The sequence below is a fragment of the Mobula hypostoma genome, chromosome 4, assembly GCF_963921235.1.
Source record: "Mobula hypostoma chromosome 4, sMobHyp1.1, whole genome shotgun sequence".
NCBI lineage: Eukaryota > Metazoa > Chordata > Chondrichthyes > Myliobatiformes > Myliobatidae > Mobula > Mobula hypostoma.
Window position 1 is genome coordinate 169,269,613 of NC_086100.1, and position 20,215 is coordinate 169,289,827.

At 40.9% G+C, this 20,215-nt stretch overlaps 1 protein-coding gene across 4 annotated transcripts in view; it reads right to left on the bottom strand.

Moving 5' to 3' along the window:
- The window catches only part of LOC134345770 (protein phosphatase 3 catalytic subunit alpha), a 285,040-nt gene that overhangs the window by 136,980 nt on the left and 127,845 nt on the right, over positions 1 to 20,215 (bottom strand). For all 4 annotated transcript variants that reach the window (XM_063046959.1, XM_063046957.1, XM_063046960.1 and 1 more), the window contains exon 2: positions 17,842 to 18,042. In XM_063046959.1, the coding sequence (XP_062903029.1) occupies positions 17,842 to 18,042 (201 nt within the window). The remainder of the gene's footprint in view (positions 1 to 17,841; positions 18,043 to 20,215) is intronic.

Consider the following 20,215-nt stretch of genomic DNA (forward strand, 5'->3'; position numbering starts at 1 on the left):
GCAGACTCCCACACTGTCAGCATCGTGCAGGCACCAAATGGTTGCAGGGGTAACACTACTCATTGACTGACACTAGTTCAGGAATCTTGCAATGGCATCATTCTGAAGTCTGTTACTGCTCAGTGGTGCTTTACATGGTTACTCATTGTGTCCTGATATGGGTCGTCAAATTTCTGTTTAAATTTTTGTGGAGAAGAGCACCTACAAACTCTCAACAGTTCACATAGAAATATGACACTATAAACAAGCATTCCCGAGTCCCGCTCAGCATTTAAATCAGATCGAAATTGATCCATGACCCAAGCACATCAGATTTGCTTTGAATCGTTTCCAGGCTAAAACTGTTCAGTTTGGAAATTATCAAAGCACCCAGCTCTTTTACACAGCTGACTTCCTCCGGCAAAATGTACCTTCATTTCACTCTTGAATGGCCTAGATTGTGTTAAGATTGTGTTGTATTCCAGACAAGTTGTTCATTTGAATTTATCCTACAAGGAAAACAACTTTTATCTAAAAAACTTCAAACATCTAAATTTACAAAAGCTTGCCTGCAATCTGTCATAGAGTAAGTCTTCAATTATTTTATCATGAATTTTCTCTTTCAAGGGAGTCCCTTTAGCATATCACTGAAGTGCTGTGAGTTGAAGAGGCTGGTAACCCAATGTGGGAGCCACAAACTACCTTGCAAATCAGATAATATTCAAGGTCAACTAGTTTGGGCAACTAGTGCACTTTCTGCCACTGACAAGAGATGTATGCATACCTGCCAAATAGACAAAGTTCTCAATGTCATCCCAAAGTTCCTCCTGCAGTTTCAGCTGTCAAGAGCCAGGTAATTCAAGTCAGTTTTTGAATCCTTTAAACATTTCCTACTCTCTTGTAATGAAGTTCAGAAAGACATTTTCCAAAGTCTGGTATCGGGAATCAAATGGTGGGCCTGCTCTCTGAGGCCAGCTAACACTAGCCCAGGGAAGGAAGCTGACATTGGTTCGCTTATCGTACCAAAACATTTGGTAGATTATAGGGAGTTAAAATGGTTCTACTTTGGGTTCTGTGAAGATTCAACTTGATGGGGTAAGATCGGATCCATACAATTAAACCAAGAACAACACAAAACCTGGAAACATGCCAATAAGCATTGCCTAAATTTGGTCCATATCCCTCTAAATCTTTTCCCACCTTCCATTCTCTCTCTCTTCTCTCCCCTCCCATAGGGCCAAAGATACAAAAGCCTATAAGCATGTACCATCAGAATCAAGGACAGCTTCTATCCTGATGTTATAAACCTATTGAACAGTTGCCTAGTACAATAACATGGACACACTACCTCAATCTACCTTTTTTATGACCTTGCACCTTAATTCCTGCCTGCACTACACTTACTTTGTAACTGCACCACTTTATTCTGCATTACTATTGGTCTCCTTTGTATTACTACAATGCATTGCTGTAATGAAATAACCTGTATGTATGACATGCAAACTAAGATTTTTAGTGTATCTCAGTACCTCTAATAATAATAAAGCAATCCATACACCTGTCCAAGTTGTTTTTTTAACCAGTCAAGTAGTCCTCTTGGACAGCCTAAAATTCATTAACCAAATTTTGCCAAGTTATACAGGTGAGTTCACAAGTCAGACCAAATGGTAACTCTGCTAGTGCTGAACAACACTGACAAAAGAACTTACCCTATCCTTGAAGACTAGCCCTCACTTACAACAAAAGCGACGAGAGAAGCCAAGATGTAATAAGTTTATCCTGCATTCATACCCACGTCAGCCTAGAGCAAGTATTGCCTTTGGCAGGTTTAACAAGGACTAGAATCTATACCAGGAGTGCTATCAAAGGGCAGGTCAACAATGCGGGGGGGGGGGGAGGAATCGGAATTCAGGAAAATGCAGCTTTAAATTTCATCATAAAGACTGGAACCCATTAGTATTAGATCAAATATATGATCAAATATTAGATTTGACTGAGGCGCGGCACAGTAGCATAGTGGTTAGCGCAATGCTATTATAGCACAAGCAACCAGGATTCAATAGTGTCACTGTCTGTAAGGAGTTAGTATGTTCTCATGACTGCATGGGTTTCCAACAAGTACTCTGTTTCCTTCCACATTCCAAAGAGGCATGGGTTAGTGGGTTAATTGATGACAACTTTCTAGTTGGGTGGTGTGGGCTCGTTGGGCTGGAAGAGCCCGTTACCATGCTGCATTGCTGAATAAAACTACATAATAAATGAGCAGAAAAGCCAGCCATTCAACAAACACTCAGTTACGTTTAACAACTAGGAAAATACTTAAAGACACTGACATTAAACTGACATCAATAGCAAACAAGACTTGGTCCCACTAATCTTGCCCAAGCATACAAAAGACAAAGACAAGCATACAAAGATCATAACAGAAGCTGTCAGCATTGTGACTGCAGACATTTGAGAGCTACAAGAGGGCAGGATAACTAAGTCATAAGTACTTCCAGATCAAAGAACCCTTCCAAATTCTCTTCTATTCCTTCCAGAATAGAAAAATTAGTACTTCAATCCATCTGTAATGTGAGGGAAATTATTAAACCACAGGTTTACAGAGCATCTTATTTCATACTGTGTCCTTGTAAACAGCAGGTCAGGCACCAGATTGGAAAGCACTACTCCAAGTCAACAGTCTATTCATGGAATTACACCACCCCTAGTGCCCACCATCTGTTAAAAGTTTTCCTGAGGGCAGCACACAGACTTCTACCCTTGCGGAAATAAATCAAGTCAGTGTAGAGAAATCCTGGCCAGACTCAGGACCACGGCATACCATCTCCAGATATTTTTAATTTAAGAATACACAAGTGGGAGAAAGGCTCCATGTCAGTACAAAAGCACAGCCACACAGAAGAGATGTTCCAGTTCACTGCAAAATACAATTAACAACTTCGTAATTTTTTAAGGGTTTTAGAAAGGTATTTTCTTAAAAATTGTTGCATCTTTTTCCAGTTTTCTTTAACCAAAAGCAAAATTCACCATTGAAAGCCCCATCTCCTCAGATCAGGCAGAAATGCAGACAGCCCAGGCTTTAATTACTATTCATTCTTTTGTTTAGTAACAGCTTACACATACAGGAGTACGGCAGCTATCCCAGTAACACAAGGTTACAACAGTCACACATACAGTCTAGCGGTTAAATTTGTAATCCCCCAGTTACACACAGTTTTTTTTATATATGAGATCACACCTGGATGAATGTTATAGATTTGGCTTCCTCACCCAAGAAAGGAAATACAGTACTTGTCATAGACAGCAATGATTGTACTCCAGAGTGATTCTTGGCTTGGTGGGACTACTACACAATGAGAGGTAGGTTGGGTGAACCTCTGTGCATTCAGTGTTCAGAAGAATGAGATACGAAGGATACAATATTCTGACAAGGCTCAAACAAGCCTAGAGTAAGGGATAGGATGTTAGGAGAGACACCAAACTGTTTCATTCACGGGATGAAGAGCCTTGGGAATTCGCTACCTGGAGGGCAATGGAGGGTCAGTCATTTGTTCAAAACTGATCAATAAATTTATAGCAAAATGAAGCCAATGTAGAAAATCAGCTATGACACTGTATAGGACAGGCTGAAAGTGGTGGGTAGTCTTACCCTGTTTTTGATTCTTATACTGGGATAGCTACCAGATCACTAAAAGTGTAACCCAAGGATAACATGCTCATCACTAGACAATTTAAAATACAATCTGGTGATTGGAATCCATCTCAACACCAGGTTCTCCCCTTATCCAACATCTTTTACATCTAGAAAACTATTTGTTCAAATATCTTCAATAACTTGACTGCCACAGCCACTCACAATAGAGAACTCCAAAGTTTTACTACAATTGATGACTTTCCCATCTTAGTCCTAAATGTCTGAACGTTATTAGCCTAACACGGGCTGAGAGAACTCAGACAGGGAAACCTTCCTCCCTGCATTCAGCCTGTTTAGCTCTCTGCAAACATTTTAAAAGTTTCAACAAAGTTGCCTCTCATTTTTCTAAGGGAATACAGTTCAAGTCTACTCACTCTCCTCTCAAGGGAGATCCACCAACTTAGAAACCAGGTTTGTGAATCTCCACTCCCTGCTTGGCAAATATATTCATTCGAAGAGAAGCACACTAAACAACACAGTACTCAGTGGAGGCCTCACCAAAGCCTTACATGATTGCAGCAAGATCTTTTATTTCTGATTCTCAAATCCATTTACAATAAAAACATATAATTTTCCCTCTTAACAGCCTACTGCAGTGAAGTTATCTTTCTTAGCAAGAACTCCCATAGCACTTTCAAGTATTTTCCATCTCTCTTCATGCTTTTTTCATCATGGCTTGAGTTTCTGGGGGAAAATCAGGAAGGTGGAAGATAGATGTATTCTAAAAACAAAGAAATACTCATATAGCAAAATAGTACAACAGTGGCTGACAAGGGAAGTCAAAGCTAATATAAAAGCAAAAGAGAGGGCATACAACAAAGCAAAAATTAGCGGGAAGATAAAGGATTGGGAAGCTTTTAAAAACCTACAAAAAGCAAATAAAAGTATCATTTTTCATCTTTTCCTTCCTAATGATTATGTTTGCATCAGTCTTCACAGTGGAAGACTAGCAGTGTGCCAGGTGTTGAAAGGTGTAAGGGAAGAGAAGTGAGTGCAATTGCTCTTACAAGGGAGAAGGTGCTCAAAAAGCTGAAAGACCTTTGGGTACACAAGTCACCCGGACAAGATGAACTGCACCGTGCGCTCCTAAAAGGGGTAGCGGTAAAGACTGTGGGGGCATTAGTAACGATCTTTCAAGATCGTTGAACTCTGGCATGGTTCTGGAGCACTAAAAAATTGCAAATGTTACTCCACTCTTTAAGAAAAGGAGGAAGGCAGCAGAAAGAAAATTACTGACCAGTTAGCTTGACCTCAGTGGTTGGGAAGACGTTAGAATCAATTGTTAAGGATGAGGTAATGGAGTACTTGGTGACACAGGACAAGATAGTAGAAAGTCAGCATAGCTTCCTTCAGGGAAAATCCTGTCTGACGAACCTGTTGGAATTCTTTGAGGAGATTCCACGTAGATCAAGGGGATTCAGTGCACATTGAATATTTGGATTTTCAGAAGGCCTTTGACAAGGTGCCACACATGAGGCTGCTTACCAAGTTAAGAGCCCATGGTATTACAGGAAAGTTAGTAGCATGGTTACAGCATTGGCTGATTGGTAGGAGGCAGCAAGTGGGAATAAAAGGATCCTTTTCTGCTTGGCTGTCAGTAACTAGTGGAGTTCCACAAGGGTCAGTGTTGGGATTGCTTCCTTTTATGCTGTACCTACATCAATTATTTAGATGATGGAATAGATGGCTTTGTTGCCAAGTTTGCAAATGATACAAAGGTTGGTGGAGGGACAAGTAGTGCTGAGGAAACAGGAAGGCTGCAGAAGAACTTGGACAGATTAGGAGAATGGACAAAAAAAACTGGCACATGAAATACAATGTTGGAAAATACATGGTCATGCACTTTGGTAGAAGAAATAAATGTGTAGTCTATTTTCTAAATGGGGAGAAATTTCAAAAATCTAAGATGCAAATGGACTTGGGAGTCATTGTACAAAACACCCTAAAGGTTAACTTGCAAGTTGATCGGTGGCGAGGAAGGCAACTGCAATGGTAGCATTCATTTCAAGAGGTCTGGAATACAAGAGCAGGAATATGTTACTGAGGCTTTATAAGGCACTAGTGAGGCCTCATCTTGAGTACTGTGAACAGTTTTGGGCTCCTTATCCATGAAAAGACGTCCTGGCGTTGGAGAAGGTTCAGAAGACATTCACCAGGATGATCCCAAGAATGAATGAGTTATCATATGAGGAATGTTTGATGGTTCTAGGCCTGTACTCACTGGAATTTAGAAAGATGAGGGGGGGGATCTCATTGAAACCTTTCAAATATTGAAAGGCCTAGGCAGAGTAGATGTGGAAAGGATGTTTCTCTTGGTGGGCAAGTCTAGGACAAAAGGGCACAGTTTCAGGACAGAGGGGCATTCATTTAAAACAGAGATGCAGAGAAATTAGGGTGTGTTGAATTTGTGGAATTTGTTACCACAGGCAGCTGTGGAGGCCAGGTCATTGGGTGTATTTAAGGCGGAGATTGATAGATCCTTGATTGGCCATGGCATCAAAGGTTATGGGGAGAAGGCCAGGGAGTAGGGCTGAGGAGGGAAAAAGGATCAGCTATGACTGAATGGCGGAGCAGACTCTATGAGCAAAGCGGCCTTATTCTGCTCCTATGTCTTATGGTTTTGTCTTATACACTAAAGTAGATAACTTTAAGTAATACCATGTAAATTCCACCTGTGTTGTTCTCACCCTTGAGCCCGCACCCTCATGACATCCTTACATTGCTCATGACCCTCAGTCCCATCAAGAAAAATGGTTTCTCAGCCAATTCACTGATACGGATTGGGAACAGCCGAGGCTCAAACAACAGCCTCCACAGCATTCCATTAGTCACAGGCTACCAATCAGGGAAAGACCCGTTTATTTCTACTGTTGGCTTTGTCTGATGACCAACTCATTCTATGCTAGTTTATTGCTCTCAATTCCATACACTTCAATCTTATTCACCAAGCCTTCTGAAATTAAACATCACGTCCAGTAGTTCCCCTTATTCATTCTATCAGACTCATCCTTAAAGAACTTAAATAGGATATACAAATATTTTCCTTTTGTAAATCCAGACCAACTCCGCTGAATCTGATTGTTCTAGGGGTTGTTATTATATCCTTCAATATGGATCCCAGCATCTTCTTTACCTTTGCTGAGACTCTAACAGCTAGTAGTTCCCCGTTTTTCTTCACCCTCTTAAATCATATTTACATCCTTCCAATCTGCAGGAACCATTCCACAACCCACAGAAGTTTGAAATATGACAAGCAATACATTCCCTGCTTCCAAGACAATTTTTCAAAATTCTAGGATGTAATCTTCAATTCCTTGCAACTTATCAGCTTTCAGTGTCCATGACTGTTACTACTGAGAGTTTTCATTTCTTCATAATCAACCTTTGTTTTCCCACACTTCTTTCCATAAACATTACAGTCCATTTTTGTATTTTGTCAGTTTCATTACCAATGTCTTTGTCCTCTTTTACTGTATTTTAAAACACAACCAACCTTAAAACCTACCACTGTTTCTGGCAAATTGATAAGTGACCCGTTTTGATTGAATACCACCTTTAATTTCCCTCGTCAGACAAGGAAAGATCACCCTTGCTTACATGTTTGCGCCTTGAGAGCATTGTAATATCTCTTCCTAATCAAACACAAACACCTTGCTTTTTGTAACTTCATAATTTCCTTTGTGTGTATTTAAGACCCTGGTTTTTGATTGAATTATTTCAATTTCAAACTCGATTAAAAATTCCATATTATTGTCACTCTTTCTGAAAGGTCCTTTTACAGTATGATTAATTAGCCCCTTTTTGCTGCACAATGCCAGATCTAAAAGAAGCCCATTGTCTCTTTAGATCCTCAACATATTGATCAAAACAAAACATTCTGTGAATTCACCTTCAATTTATTAACTCCAACCTGACATTCACTCTATGAGATTAAAACCCAACATGATTACGGTATTACTCATTATGTGATCCTATAATTTCCGCTCCACCCCAACCCTAATTTGACCACATACAGTACTGTGCAAAAGTCTTAGGCATGTGTATATAGCGAGGTGCCTAACATTTTTGCACAGTACTGTATTTGTCAATGTGGAGCAGAGAGTGAGCTGCGAATCTGGCGGGAGCAAAGGATGTTGGGAATAGCAAGGGTGGAGCACCACGAGAGAGGGAAGGGACAGGCAGCAGAGGAGGAGTTGCAGAGTAGGGGATGATGCAGTTGCTGACACACCCAGCCCTGGGACATCTGGCAAGGTCATGAGATTCCAAACAAATGGTTTATTGATCATTGCAGGATGTCTCTCTAGTGCTTCCCATTCCCTTCCCTTTTCCCAACCATGATTCCTCTCTCCATGCCCTCTTCCCACTCTCAGTCCACAATAGAGATCCACACAAGAATCAGGTTTATCATCACATGAAATTTTTTTTTTGCAGCAGTACAGTACAAAACATTACTACAGTACTGTGCAAAAAAAAATCACTGTTCTTTAGCACTCCCTTAGGGCTTCAATATCTTTATTAGTTCTCCTGAAGTGCATCATTTATCAGGATTAAATTCCATTTGCCCATCTTATTCTTTATCATCCTGTAGATTGATTACTGCCTTCACCATCCACAGTGTGATGAATTAGCTTGTCTCCAGGTAACATGCCGCTTGGTTAGGGTGCCAATGACCATTCACAAGGTTCAGGAATCAGCACTGATCTGGCAAGATCCACAGAGTTTAACCTTGGGCTTGTTTTGGTGTCTCAATTAACACATTTCTCCTCAACTTCAACCCTAATCATTTGTTTCTTGAAGTTCACAACCAATCTATTGCCAATACCATTTCAGGCCAGCACCTTTTAGATCACACTAACATGCTGTGTGAAGTGTTTTTCTTGTCACTCTGCTCCTTTTGACAGATGTCTTAAAACTTGCCTTTTGGTTAAACCCTTCCTGCCTCCTGGAGACAGTTCCTCCTATTTAGTACCAAATGCCATCATGACTTGGAACAGAATCAAATCTCCTCATGACTTCTGTTACAGAGAATTTTGATCTTGAATTTAATTTGCGTATGTCTGCAAGGCACTATCAGGAAAAATAGTCATCTTTTCCTGTCCTCTCCTGGACCCTTCAGACTACAGGTACTAGGCAAATCCCTGGATGAACATGTACTATATATCTGGATTAGCTGAATTAAAATCTATTCATTATTGAACAACATTATTGAATCATAATCTCAGGATTGCTACCTGTGCCATGTGCTAGCGAGGGCAAGAATAGTAGGGTCAGGCAGATGAATGCATAGCTGAAAGACTGGTGCAGGGGGCAGGGCTTCAGATTCTTGGATCATTGGGATCTCTTCTGGGGGAAGTATGACCTGTTCAAAATGGACGGGTTACACTTGAACCCGAAGGGGACCAATATCCTGGCGGGAAGGTTTAATAGAGCTGTTAGGGAGGTTTTAAACTAATTGGCAGGGGGATGGGAACCGGAATGATAGAATGGAGGAAGGGAAAAACAGAAATAAATCTAAGATAGTGAGCAATAAAGATGTCAGGAAAGATAGGCAGGTGATGGGGCAAATTTGCAGCCATTGGGATGAGTTGCAGTGCAATTAAGGCAAAAAGTACCAAATACTGGTCTTAAGGTGTTATACTTAAATGCACGTAGCATAAGGAATAAGGTGGATAATCCTGTGGTACAGCTACAGATCGGCATCACTGAGACGTGGCTAAAGGATGCATGTCTCTGGGAGCTGAATGTCCAAGGATATTGGAAGGATAGGCAGGTAGGCAGAGGGGGTGGAATGGCTTTATTGGTAAGAAATGATATCAAATCATTAGAAAGAGATGACATAGGATCGGAAGGTGCAGAATCTTTATGAGTTGAGCTCAGAAATCGCAGGGGTAAAAGGACCCTGATGGCAGTTATGTACAGGCCTCCTAACAGCTGCAGTGATGTGGACTACAAATTACAACAGCAAATAAAAAAGGCTTGTCAGAAGGGCAGTGTTATGATAATTGTGGGGGATTTTAACATGCGAGTGGATTGGGAAAATCAGGTCGGCACTAGATCTCAAGAGAGAGAATTTGTAGAATGTCTGCGAGATGGCTTTTTAGAACAGCTTGTTGTTCAGCCCACTAGGGGATCGGCTGTACTGGATTGGGTATTGTGTAATGAACCAGAGGTGATTAGAGAGATTGAGGTGAAGGAACCCTTAGGAGGCAGTGATCATAACATGATTGAGTTCACTGTGAAATTTGAAAAAGAGAAGCCGAAATCCGATGTGTCGGTATTTCAGTGGAGTAAAGGAAATTACAGTGGCATGAGAGAGGAACTGGCCAAAGTTGACTGGAAAGGGACACTAGTGGGAAGGACGGCAGAGCAGCAGTGGCTGGAGTTTATGCGAGAAGTGAGGAAGGTACAAGGCAGGTATATTCCAAAAATGAAGAAATTTTCAAATGGAAAAAGAATGCAATCGTGGCTGACAAGAGAAGTCAAAGCCAAAGTTAAAGCAAAGGAGAGGGCATACAAGGAAGCAAAAATTAGTGGGAAGACAGAGGAACGGGAAGTTTTTAAAAGCATACAAAAGGAAACTAAGAAGGTCATTAAGAGGGAAAAGATGAACTATGAAAGGAAGATAGCAAATAATATCAAAGAGGATACTAAAAGCTTTTTCAAGTATATAAAGAGTAAAAGACAGGTGAGAATAGATATAGGACCGATAGAAAATGATGCTGGAGAAATTGTAATAGGAGATAAGGAGATGGCGGAGGAACTGAACGAATATTTTGCATCAGTCGTGAAGACATCAGCAGTATACGTGGTGGCAGGGAAGAGAAGTGTGCGCAGTCACAATTACGACAGAGAAAGTACTCAGGAAGCTGAATAGTTTAAGGGTAGATAAATCTCCTGGACCAGATGGAATGCACTCTCGTGTTCTGAAGGAAGTAACTGTGGAGATTGGGGAGGCATTAGCGATGATCTTTCAAAAGTCGATAGATTCTGGCATGGTTCCGGAGGACTGGAAGATTGCAAATGTCACTCTGCTATTTAAGAAGTGGGGCAAGGAATCAAAAAGGAAATTATAGACCTGTTAGCTTGACACCAGTGGTTGGGAAGTTGTTGGAGTCGATTGTCAAGGATGAGGTTACGGAGTACCTGGAGGCATATAACAAGATAGGCAGAACTCAGCATGGTTTCCTTAAAGGAAAATCCTGCCTGACAAACCTATTACAATTTTTTGAGGAAATTACAAGTAGGCTAGACAAGGGAGATGCAGTGGATGTTGTATATTTGGATTTTCAGAAGGCCTTTGACAAGGTGCCACACATGAGGCTACTTAACAAGATAAGAGTCCATGGAATTACGGGAAAGTTACATTCATGGATAGGGCGTTGGCTGATTGGCAGGAAACAGAAAGTGGGAATAAAGGGATCCCATTCTGGTTGGCTGCCGGTTACCAGTGGTGTTCCACAGGGGTCCGTGTTGGGGCCACTTCTTTTTACGTTGTTCATCAACGATTTGGATTATGGAATAGATGGCTTTGTGGCTAAGTTTGCTGATGATACAAAGATAGGTGGAGGGGCTGGTAGTGCTGAGGAAACAGAGTCTGCAGAGAGACTTGGATAGAATGGAAGAATGGGCAAAGAAGTGGCAAATGAAATATAATGTTGGAAAGTGCATGGTTATGCACTTTGGCAGAAGAAATAAACGGGCAGACTATTAATTAAATGGGGAGAGAATTCAAAGTTCTGAGATGCAACGGGACTTGGAAGTCCTCATGCAGGATACCCTTAAGGTTAATCTCCAGGTTGAGTCGGTGGTGAAGAAGGCAAATGCAATTTGGCATTCATTTCTAGAGGAATAGAGTATAGGAGTAGGGATGTGATGTTGAGGCTCTATAAGGTGCTGGTGAGACCTCACTTGGAGTACTGTGGGCAGTTTTGGTCTCCTTATTTAAGAAAGGATGTGCTGACGTTGGAGAGGGTACAGAGAAGATTCACTAGAATGATTCCGGGAATGAGAAGGTTAACATATGAGGAACGTTTGTCCACTCTTGGACTGTATTCCTTGGAGTTTAGAAGAATGAGGGGAGACCTCATAGAAACATTTCGAATGTTGAAAGGCATGGACAGAGTGGGTGTAGCAAAGTTGTTTCCCATGATGGGGGAGTCTAGTACGAGAGGGCATGACTTAAGGATTGAAGGGCGCCCATTCAGAACAGAGAAGCGAAAAAATTTTTTTAGCCAGAGGGTGGTGAATTTATGGAATTTGTTGCCACGGGCGGCAGTGGAGGCCAAGTCATTGGGTGTATTTAAGGCAGAGATTGATAGGTATCTGAGTAGCCAGGGCATCAAAGGTTATGGTGAGAAGGCAGGGGAGTGGGACTAAATGGGAGAATAGATCAGCTCATGATAAAATGGTGGCGCAGACTTGATGGGCCGAATGGCCGACTTCTGCTCCTTTGTCTTATGGTCTTTTTCAATACAAATAAAAACAAAACACAAAACTCATTACCTTGCCCAGACCATACCTGGAGAATTGGAGAAGGCTTTGGTATTCAGATCTTAGGATGAAAATGGAAGCATTGGAGAAGTGTAAAAAAAAGGATCAGAAGAATGATATTGGAACTAAAAAGGTATAATCATTTGGAAAGATTGAATATACTCAGATTTGCCTCTGGATAAAGCATATTCTAAGGGGGTGATCTTATAAAGGTTTCCACACCTAGGATGAGCTTGACAGAACAGTCTGCAGGGAATGTCAAGGGGTTTTAAAACACTCTAACAAATCTATTAAGGAATTCAGAATGAACTTTTTCCTAATGAACATTGGAAATGCAAAACTGGCTCCCATGGGGAGGGGTGAAGAAGGGCAGCAGTGACGGGTTTAAGAGGAAGCTGAATAAATATATGAGATAAGTGAACAGGAGATGGTGATGGAGAAGTGGTGTGGGAGGGATCTGTTGGGTCAAATGGCCTGGATCTGCACTCTAAATCATTTAGAATGTATTTTCATCTTCACACTGATGCACAGTTTGACCTCTTACTTCCACCCTGTAGTGGCATTCTAGGTTACTTGTGATCAGAATAAGCTGATCAGTTAGTGAACCAGCACTGATTGTGGAGATACTCAAAACTCAAACAGGCATCTCCAAGTTTAAAGAAACTTGCTGAGATCCCCAGGCCAGTGAAATGGAAGACTCGTTAAAATATTTGGGTCATTGGCTGGCAGCCCCCTGGAGTCCCAAAATTCTCTTTTTTGCTGAGGTCAGTGCATTCAGATCAATCACTTCAGTCGTTAGGCAACTATAAAAATATTTTTTACTGCCTTCCTCAGTCACAGCTTCTGTTAAAGAAAAGCTTCCTTTGGCTCTGTCCTCCTTATTCCCTCTGGAAAATATCATTAATTTAATAAGATTTAGCCTTGGTTTAAAGATTACTTTCAATTGGAACTTTTCAAATGCCCTGTGAAAATTCAGTGCCATTCTATCCAGAAAGATCACTTAGCAATTTAGTTCTTTCTCATAGAATTCCAAGAGCTGAGAAAAACAGTTTATTAAGTCGAAACCTAGACTCTCAGCTCCTTGGATGAATATTAATGATATTGTGTAAAACACTCTCAAGCACTTTCTCACTGGCTATAAATTCTATTCACACACACCTCCTTTCTGTAAATCAGGTTTATATTCACTATCCTCCAACTAATATTTAATAGTGTCTATCAATATTAACCAGCAACTCAGCTAACTTCTTACATCACAATGCTGAAAACTGATAAGATTATACTTTCCTTGATCTGTGACGCTAAAATTAAATGAGGGCACAGTACTGTCCTGGAGAGTTGAGTATTTCAGCCTAATTACTGCGTTTTTCTCTACTGTACTGATAGAAGCTCAGAGGGTATCATCAGACTCTCCCCATTTGTTCCTTGTGCACAGTAATCACCACTTGAAGATGAATTTTGAATCTCAAAACTTGAGATTCCCAAGCTGAAGTCTTGTAAAGACAACATTAAGCACTTGACATAATCCTGCAATATCCCCTAATATTTCTATAACCTTCCATCTTGGTAAACACACAAATAGCTCACCATAGTTGATTGACACACCATCCAACAACCTGGATGGATTTTTGAAGTTAAAGATGGGTATTTAATCGTCAGCGTGGGCTTGGTGAGTCAAAAGATCTGTTTCTATGCTGTATGATATGATACTATGCACCACTGCAATAAACCATCTATAGTTATTTGCCAAAGAAACTTTGATAGCAATTCCCTTTACCAATGACAAGTGCAGTGCACAAATGGGAACACCATTACCTGCAAGTCACTCCAGACTCGTACTATCCAGATTTGGAAATTTCTTGCCCTTTCTTCACTACTAGGTTAGATTATGAGGACACTCAGTCCTTGTTTATTGTCATTTAGAAATGCATGCATTAAAAAATGATACAATGTTCCTCCAGTATGATATCACAGAAACACAAGACAGACCAAGACTAAAACTGACAAAAACCACATAATTATAACATATAGTTCCAACAGTACAAAGCAATACTGTAATTTGATAAGAGCAGACCATGGGCATGGTAAAAAAAAATGTCTCAGAGTCTCAATAGCCCCAACATCTCATGCAGACAGTAGACACGGCAGAAGGGAGAAACTCTCCCTGCCATGAGCTTCCAGTGCCGATGCAGCATCCTGTAAGCACCCGACCACAGTCCGACTCTGAGTCCATTCGAAAACTTCAAGCCTCCGACCAGCCCTCAACACCGAGCACCATCTCTGCCAAGCACTTCGACCACACCCTGGCCACCGATCGACAAGCAAAGCCCAGAATTCGGGGCCTTCTCCTCCGGAGATTTCGGATCACACAGTAGCGGCGGCAGCGAAACAAGCATTTCAGAAGTTTCACCAGATGTTCCTCCGTGCTCTCACGTCTGCCTCCATCAAATCAAAATTGTGCATGGCGTCCTACTTGACAGATAACAGATATTCATCACGAGAGAGGCCGCGTGCACTGCATCGCGCCGCCATCTTCTCCTCCTCCCAAAGGCATTCTACTGGGAGTCAATTCACAAAACTCCCTCCAGAGCAGCACAGTGAGAGCCTCCACCAGATGACTGCAAAGACAAGGCAGCATCTCACCACCTTTTCCAGTACAACTGGGGTGGTAACAAAAGCTGGCCCTGCCGGTGATGCACTGATCTCAAAACAAATTCAAAGAAACAGAGCCTGAAAGGAGCTAGATAATACAAACTTCTTAAATGAGAAGAGTATATTTGAGATGTCAAGCAAGGCTTCAGATGGAGTGTGGAAGATGGGATTAAGTCAGAAAAATTTATGGAAAGGCACATTCAGATCAGACCGAATGGCTTCTGAGGAAGCTATTCCCTCTTTTCCAGTTTCCTGACATCTACAGTCTGATTTTACGATCTTGTCACCTCTGTCTTTCAAATGAAAGTGGATTTTCAACTCTGCTTACTAATAATCTTAAAATTTTCAAATAATTCTGCTCTATTTTAGTTTCTAAAATGTTTATTCAAGTTATTAGTAACCAATCACATCTGGCACCACAAAAATAAATTGCTAAAACATTGGGCAGTGCTTACCATGCACAGAAAATATGAATATGCAATGCTTCAATTGCTCTGAGGGTTTAAATTTTTAACAAACTAGAATTAACTTGGTTGGCCTTCAAGGGAGATCAACAAATTATAAGAATCAAGGGTGGTGAAGGCAGCATATGGCATGTTTGCCTTCATAGGTCAAGGCACAGAATATAGAAGCTGCCATGTTATGCTGCAACTTTACAACAGTGATCAGAGTGAGAGAGTAGAGAGGAGGTTCATCAAGTTGTCTGGATGGAGGATTTGAGTTTTGGGGAGAGAGTTTCACTTATTTCTTCAGCGAAGTAGTGGTGACTGACAGAGGCATATAAAATTATGAGAGGCATAGATAGGGTAATCAGAATATTTTTACCTGGTGGAGGCATCATAAAACAAGAGGGCATAGGTTTAAAGTGACAAGGAAAAAATTAATTGGGATTGAGGGGAAGTTTTTTTTTAAAAAGTGCAAGAGTGGTCAATATCTGAAACATGCTGCCAGAAGTGGTGGTAGAATCAGATACAATACTAAATTTAAGAGGCATTTAAACAAATACTTAAGACATAAGAAAATAGACCCAATCAATGCTATCACATTGGATAATGTAGATGAGCATACAAATTGGAATGGATGTGGTAGGCCAGAGGGCCTATTCCTGTGGTGCACAACTAATAACCCTATCCCTAATATTCAACTTTATGACTGTGCCATCTTCAAATAAACATTCCTTGAACCATTCAATTTGCATTTTAAGTACATCAATCTTACATCTGCAATCATATAACTTTTACATGCACCAAAACAACTCAAAAATAATATTCATCATGGACATCGCATGGATACAAAGGGTATATACATCCATGACTGTCCTTTCTTGCTTCAGACCACCTCAATTTCAGCATCTAACATCATTTAAAAGTGGATATTTCAGAAAAGTTGCACCGCTATATCAATGCTGTCACTGAAGTCCCATGTCCTGAGCTAGGAAACAAATTATGTAAACCAAAGAACAGGAGAAGGTGGGGAATTGGAAGGAGTACTTTACATCACCTAGGTGAAATAATTTTTCTTAATTGGCAGTCTTCTGGTTTTAGAAACACTACATTCTTACAAGTGCAGGGGATTCATAAATTGAATTCTTAATGGGAGAAGTAGGATTAGACAAGCTTGAACAAATGGAGAACAGAAGCACTGATGAGTTGAATTTTCAAATGAGAGAGCATTAGGCATTCAGCTGTACGTGTACAAACCTTGCTCCAACTCTGTTTATACCAACAGATTAATTAGCCTCGAAACATTTGTGAAATACCTAATGAGTTTTATTCTAACTGAAAATTACAAACTAGTGGACCATCTCTAACAAAGCTTCAAAATGAAATAGAATTTTACATGAGTGACACATATATTCAATAGAGAAACCAGTTGCCAAGAGTCAGACTTGACCCTCCATCAGTATAATGACTCAACAGAGCATCAATACAAGATATGCAGCATGAACCATTTACTGCCGTAAAAAAAAAATCAGTGTTACTCAACATACACAAGCACTAAAATTGCATGAAATTTACTATAACTGCTCATCTGTTTCATATAGTCTAACCAGTTCTTTGATATCCCAATTGTAAACCTTCTTTTGAGTACCACACCCAGTGCCTCCATGCATATTTCCCGTGAAATGGAGATCGGTGTAAAACCCAGCACTTTGGTATAGCAGTAACTATTCTCTGTTAACAATATCCATATACAATAATTGAAATTAATGAAGAGACAGATAGCCGTTCCAGCAGGCTTGCCACACATGATGACCATAGAAACATAACACGGCGCTTCCATTGATGCTGATATCCCATACTTCAATGTGATTTCTTAATAGAGACTGAAGATGCTGAAAATTGGGGTACACACAGTCTACAAGAACTGCCAACTTCCTCCAACATATTGCTTGAGATTTCTCAATGGTTTGGCCTTTGCTTGAGATTTCTCAATGGTCTGGCCTTTGCTTGAGATTTCACAATGGTCTGACCTTTGCTTTGGAAGCATGTTGGATTTTGACCTCATCATGACAGTAGAGGTTTCTGTCTGGGTAGCCTCAAACCTGACGGCATGAACATCAATTTTTCAAACTTCCAGTAATTGCTCACCCTCCCTCATCCCATTTTTCCTATTCCTCATTCTGGTTACCCTCTCATCCCTTTTCTTCTAACTCATCCACCACTTTTCTGGTTTCCCTCCTCTTTCTTCCACGGTCCACAGCCTTCGCCTATTAGATTCCTCCTCCAGCTCTTTACCACTTCCACCCATCATCTCCAGGCTTCTTACTTCATCTCCCCACCGCCATCTACTCACCTCTCCCCTCACCTGGTCTCACCTATCACTGGCTAGCTTGTAATCCTATTCTGGCTTCTGCCCACTTCCTTTCCAGTTTTGATGAAAGGCTATTTATTCCTCCCCCCCCGCCACATAGATGCTGCCTGAGCTCCACAAGTACTTTGTGTATTGCTTGAGATTTCGAGCATCTGTAGAATCTCTTGTGTTTATAATAAACGAGACACACTAGCCTTGTAGTAACTCACCTGTGACTGGTGCTTCAATGTCGAGCATAGTCTTCTCTTGCCGGAGAATGGAAGCTCCTTCTGTTATAATCCGCATCGCGACTGTCTCCTCTACCCGGCCTTCCTTAGTAAGGTGAGCCTTGAGTACGTCAACCCGGGGTTTCCCATCATGGTCAAAAACCTCCTTGAGAGTCAGTCGGTGGCTCGGAGGGAAGGGTACAGCTGTGGGCAGGAAAAGGATCAGAGCATCAGAATGTGTTGCATGAAAATGCCGCATTCCAGAACCACCACTAGTGCTTCTAGCAATTCAATTTCCTTATATATGTCAATATTTCATTTACCAGATTTTTACAGGAATGGAACAAAACATTTCTGCTGTCCTGTCCTTGCATGTGTAATGTCCCTACATTGTGGATCAATGATTCACACTCTTGCCTCTGACATGGGCGGTTGTGGGTTCAAGCCCCCATTCTAGTTATATGTGTGGATATTTGAATAAAGTTCCAAGGAAATAATTACACTGTCCAAGAAGATCACAAGATCACAAGACAAAGGAGAAGAAGAAGGTGACTTTATGGCCAGACATTAAATAATATACCTAGAGACAGAGCACAAAAACAGGCACTGATCCAAGATGACCAAGATTCCATCTAAGATTATGCCATTTGCCCATAACCCTCTAAGCCTTTCTGATTCGTGTAAACAATCACAGATTGCATGGAACAATGGAGTTTATTCCTGATGTATGGGGCAACATAGACTTTAAATCACTATTAAATAAACTCGTGGTCATTATAATGTTGCGGGATCTTGCATTGTGTCAACAAATACCATACTCCCCACATTACAACTAAAGTGTGTTAATAATACATTACCATAAATGTTTAGCACACAGGGCACACTGGACTGTGAAATGCTCCGCCAACTTTCAATCAGTAGAATGAATAGGTTCTGCTGCTAGTACACAGTAATTCAGATCAATCGGAGTGAACTTCTCTCTCTGCAGAAACTATTGGCAGAATTCTGTACTACATCAGACAGTGTGACTGAACCAGTGTAATGCAAAGAACAGGATCACAACATTACTCCATCTATTCATACACGTGGGAAAGCATCTGCCCTCAGGCATTATGGTGGGGGTGGGGGATAATTATTTCCCTCCCCCAACAAAAAGTAATACAGCAGCACATGAAGGAATGATTTACAGATATTAATTCAATACAACTCTTCAAAAACTGTTCAATTATAGCCTTGTAAGTAGTTCTGCTCTCTCCTTTCCAACAAATATAAATGTGGAGTGTTTACATAATGGACACCTTCAGCTGAGTAAGATTGTGCATCAAGGCATTTTGCCATTTGAATTGCTCAGCACCAGAGTCCTTGAAATCTACCTCTGACCAACCTGTGCTGCTGAAACCCTTCTCCATGCCAGAGTGGCTTTACACCTTCCACCCTTCATACGCTTGAGCTTACCCGAATTTCTGCCACAAATGCATGCTGATCCAGGCTACCCCCATTCACCCAATACATGCTGGTCTCTGGGACTTCCATTACTGTTACAGCTAACCACCAAAGTTCCTTCAGGGAGACAAGTAAGAATAACTACTGATCTCAGACTCTCAATCAAATGGTTTTGCAGAAACCTGAACTGACTACACTTGTCATTTGATCTCCATGCATTTTACATGATTTTGAATACCAACATCATCTCCTAATACCAAAAGAGCAAGCACCTTGGCTGGAGACCACAACAAATTTTACTTCACCTTTGTGGGAGAACTAGCTACATTTTTTTTAAATAATCAGAATTTGTAACTAACAATGGCAAGACTGCATCAAGTCTGGCTGTAAAAACTGATAGCAACAGCTGGAGTGGCACTCACTCAAATCAGGACAGTGCCATCAGTGATACCCTGGCTTTCCCATGCCACACTGCTGAAGTAATCAACAGTGGCCTGATGTGAACTTCAACATCAAAGTCACGGGGGGAGGAATCTCACCAAAGAAGCCTGCTATATCCTTAAAGGGAACTCAGCAGATTACCTCCCGCTTCCCCTTTGCAGCCAGCTGCACAAGGCCATTATCTATTCCTACTAAATGCAATGTTTTGCACCAGATTAAATGAATTAAAGTAATGAATATTTAGAGGATCTTCAAGACTTAAACAAAACTGAAGCAGATCATCTGAATTAAACAGCTCTAAATTAGCAGACTGTATAAACAAGCCTTTGAAGTACCTATTTCTTTTTGATACGAATATAACAGAAAAGACTAAAAACCTTTTTCTTGAATTGTGGAATACCTGCCTTTCTATGGTTCAGGTGCTAAAGGGTACTTAATGATAATTTTACTTGCAAGCAATTATGCTTTTATATGACGCAAACACCAGGAATTC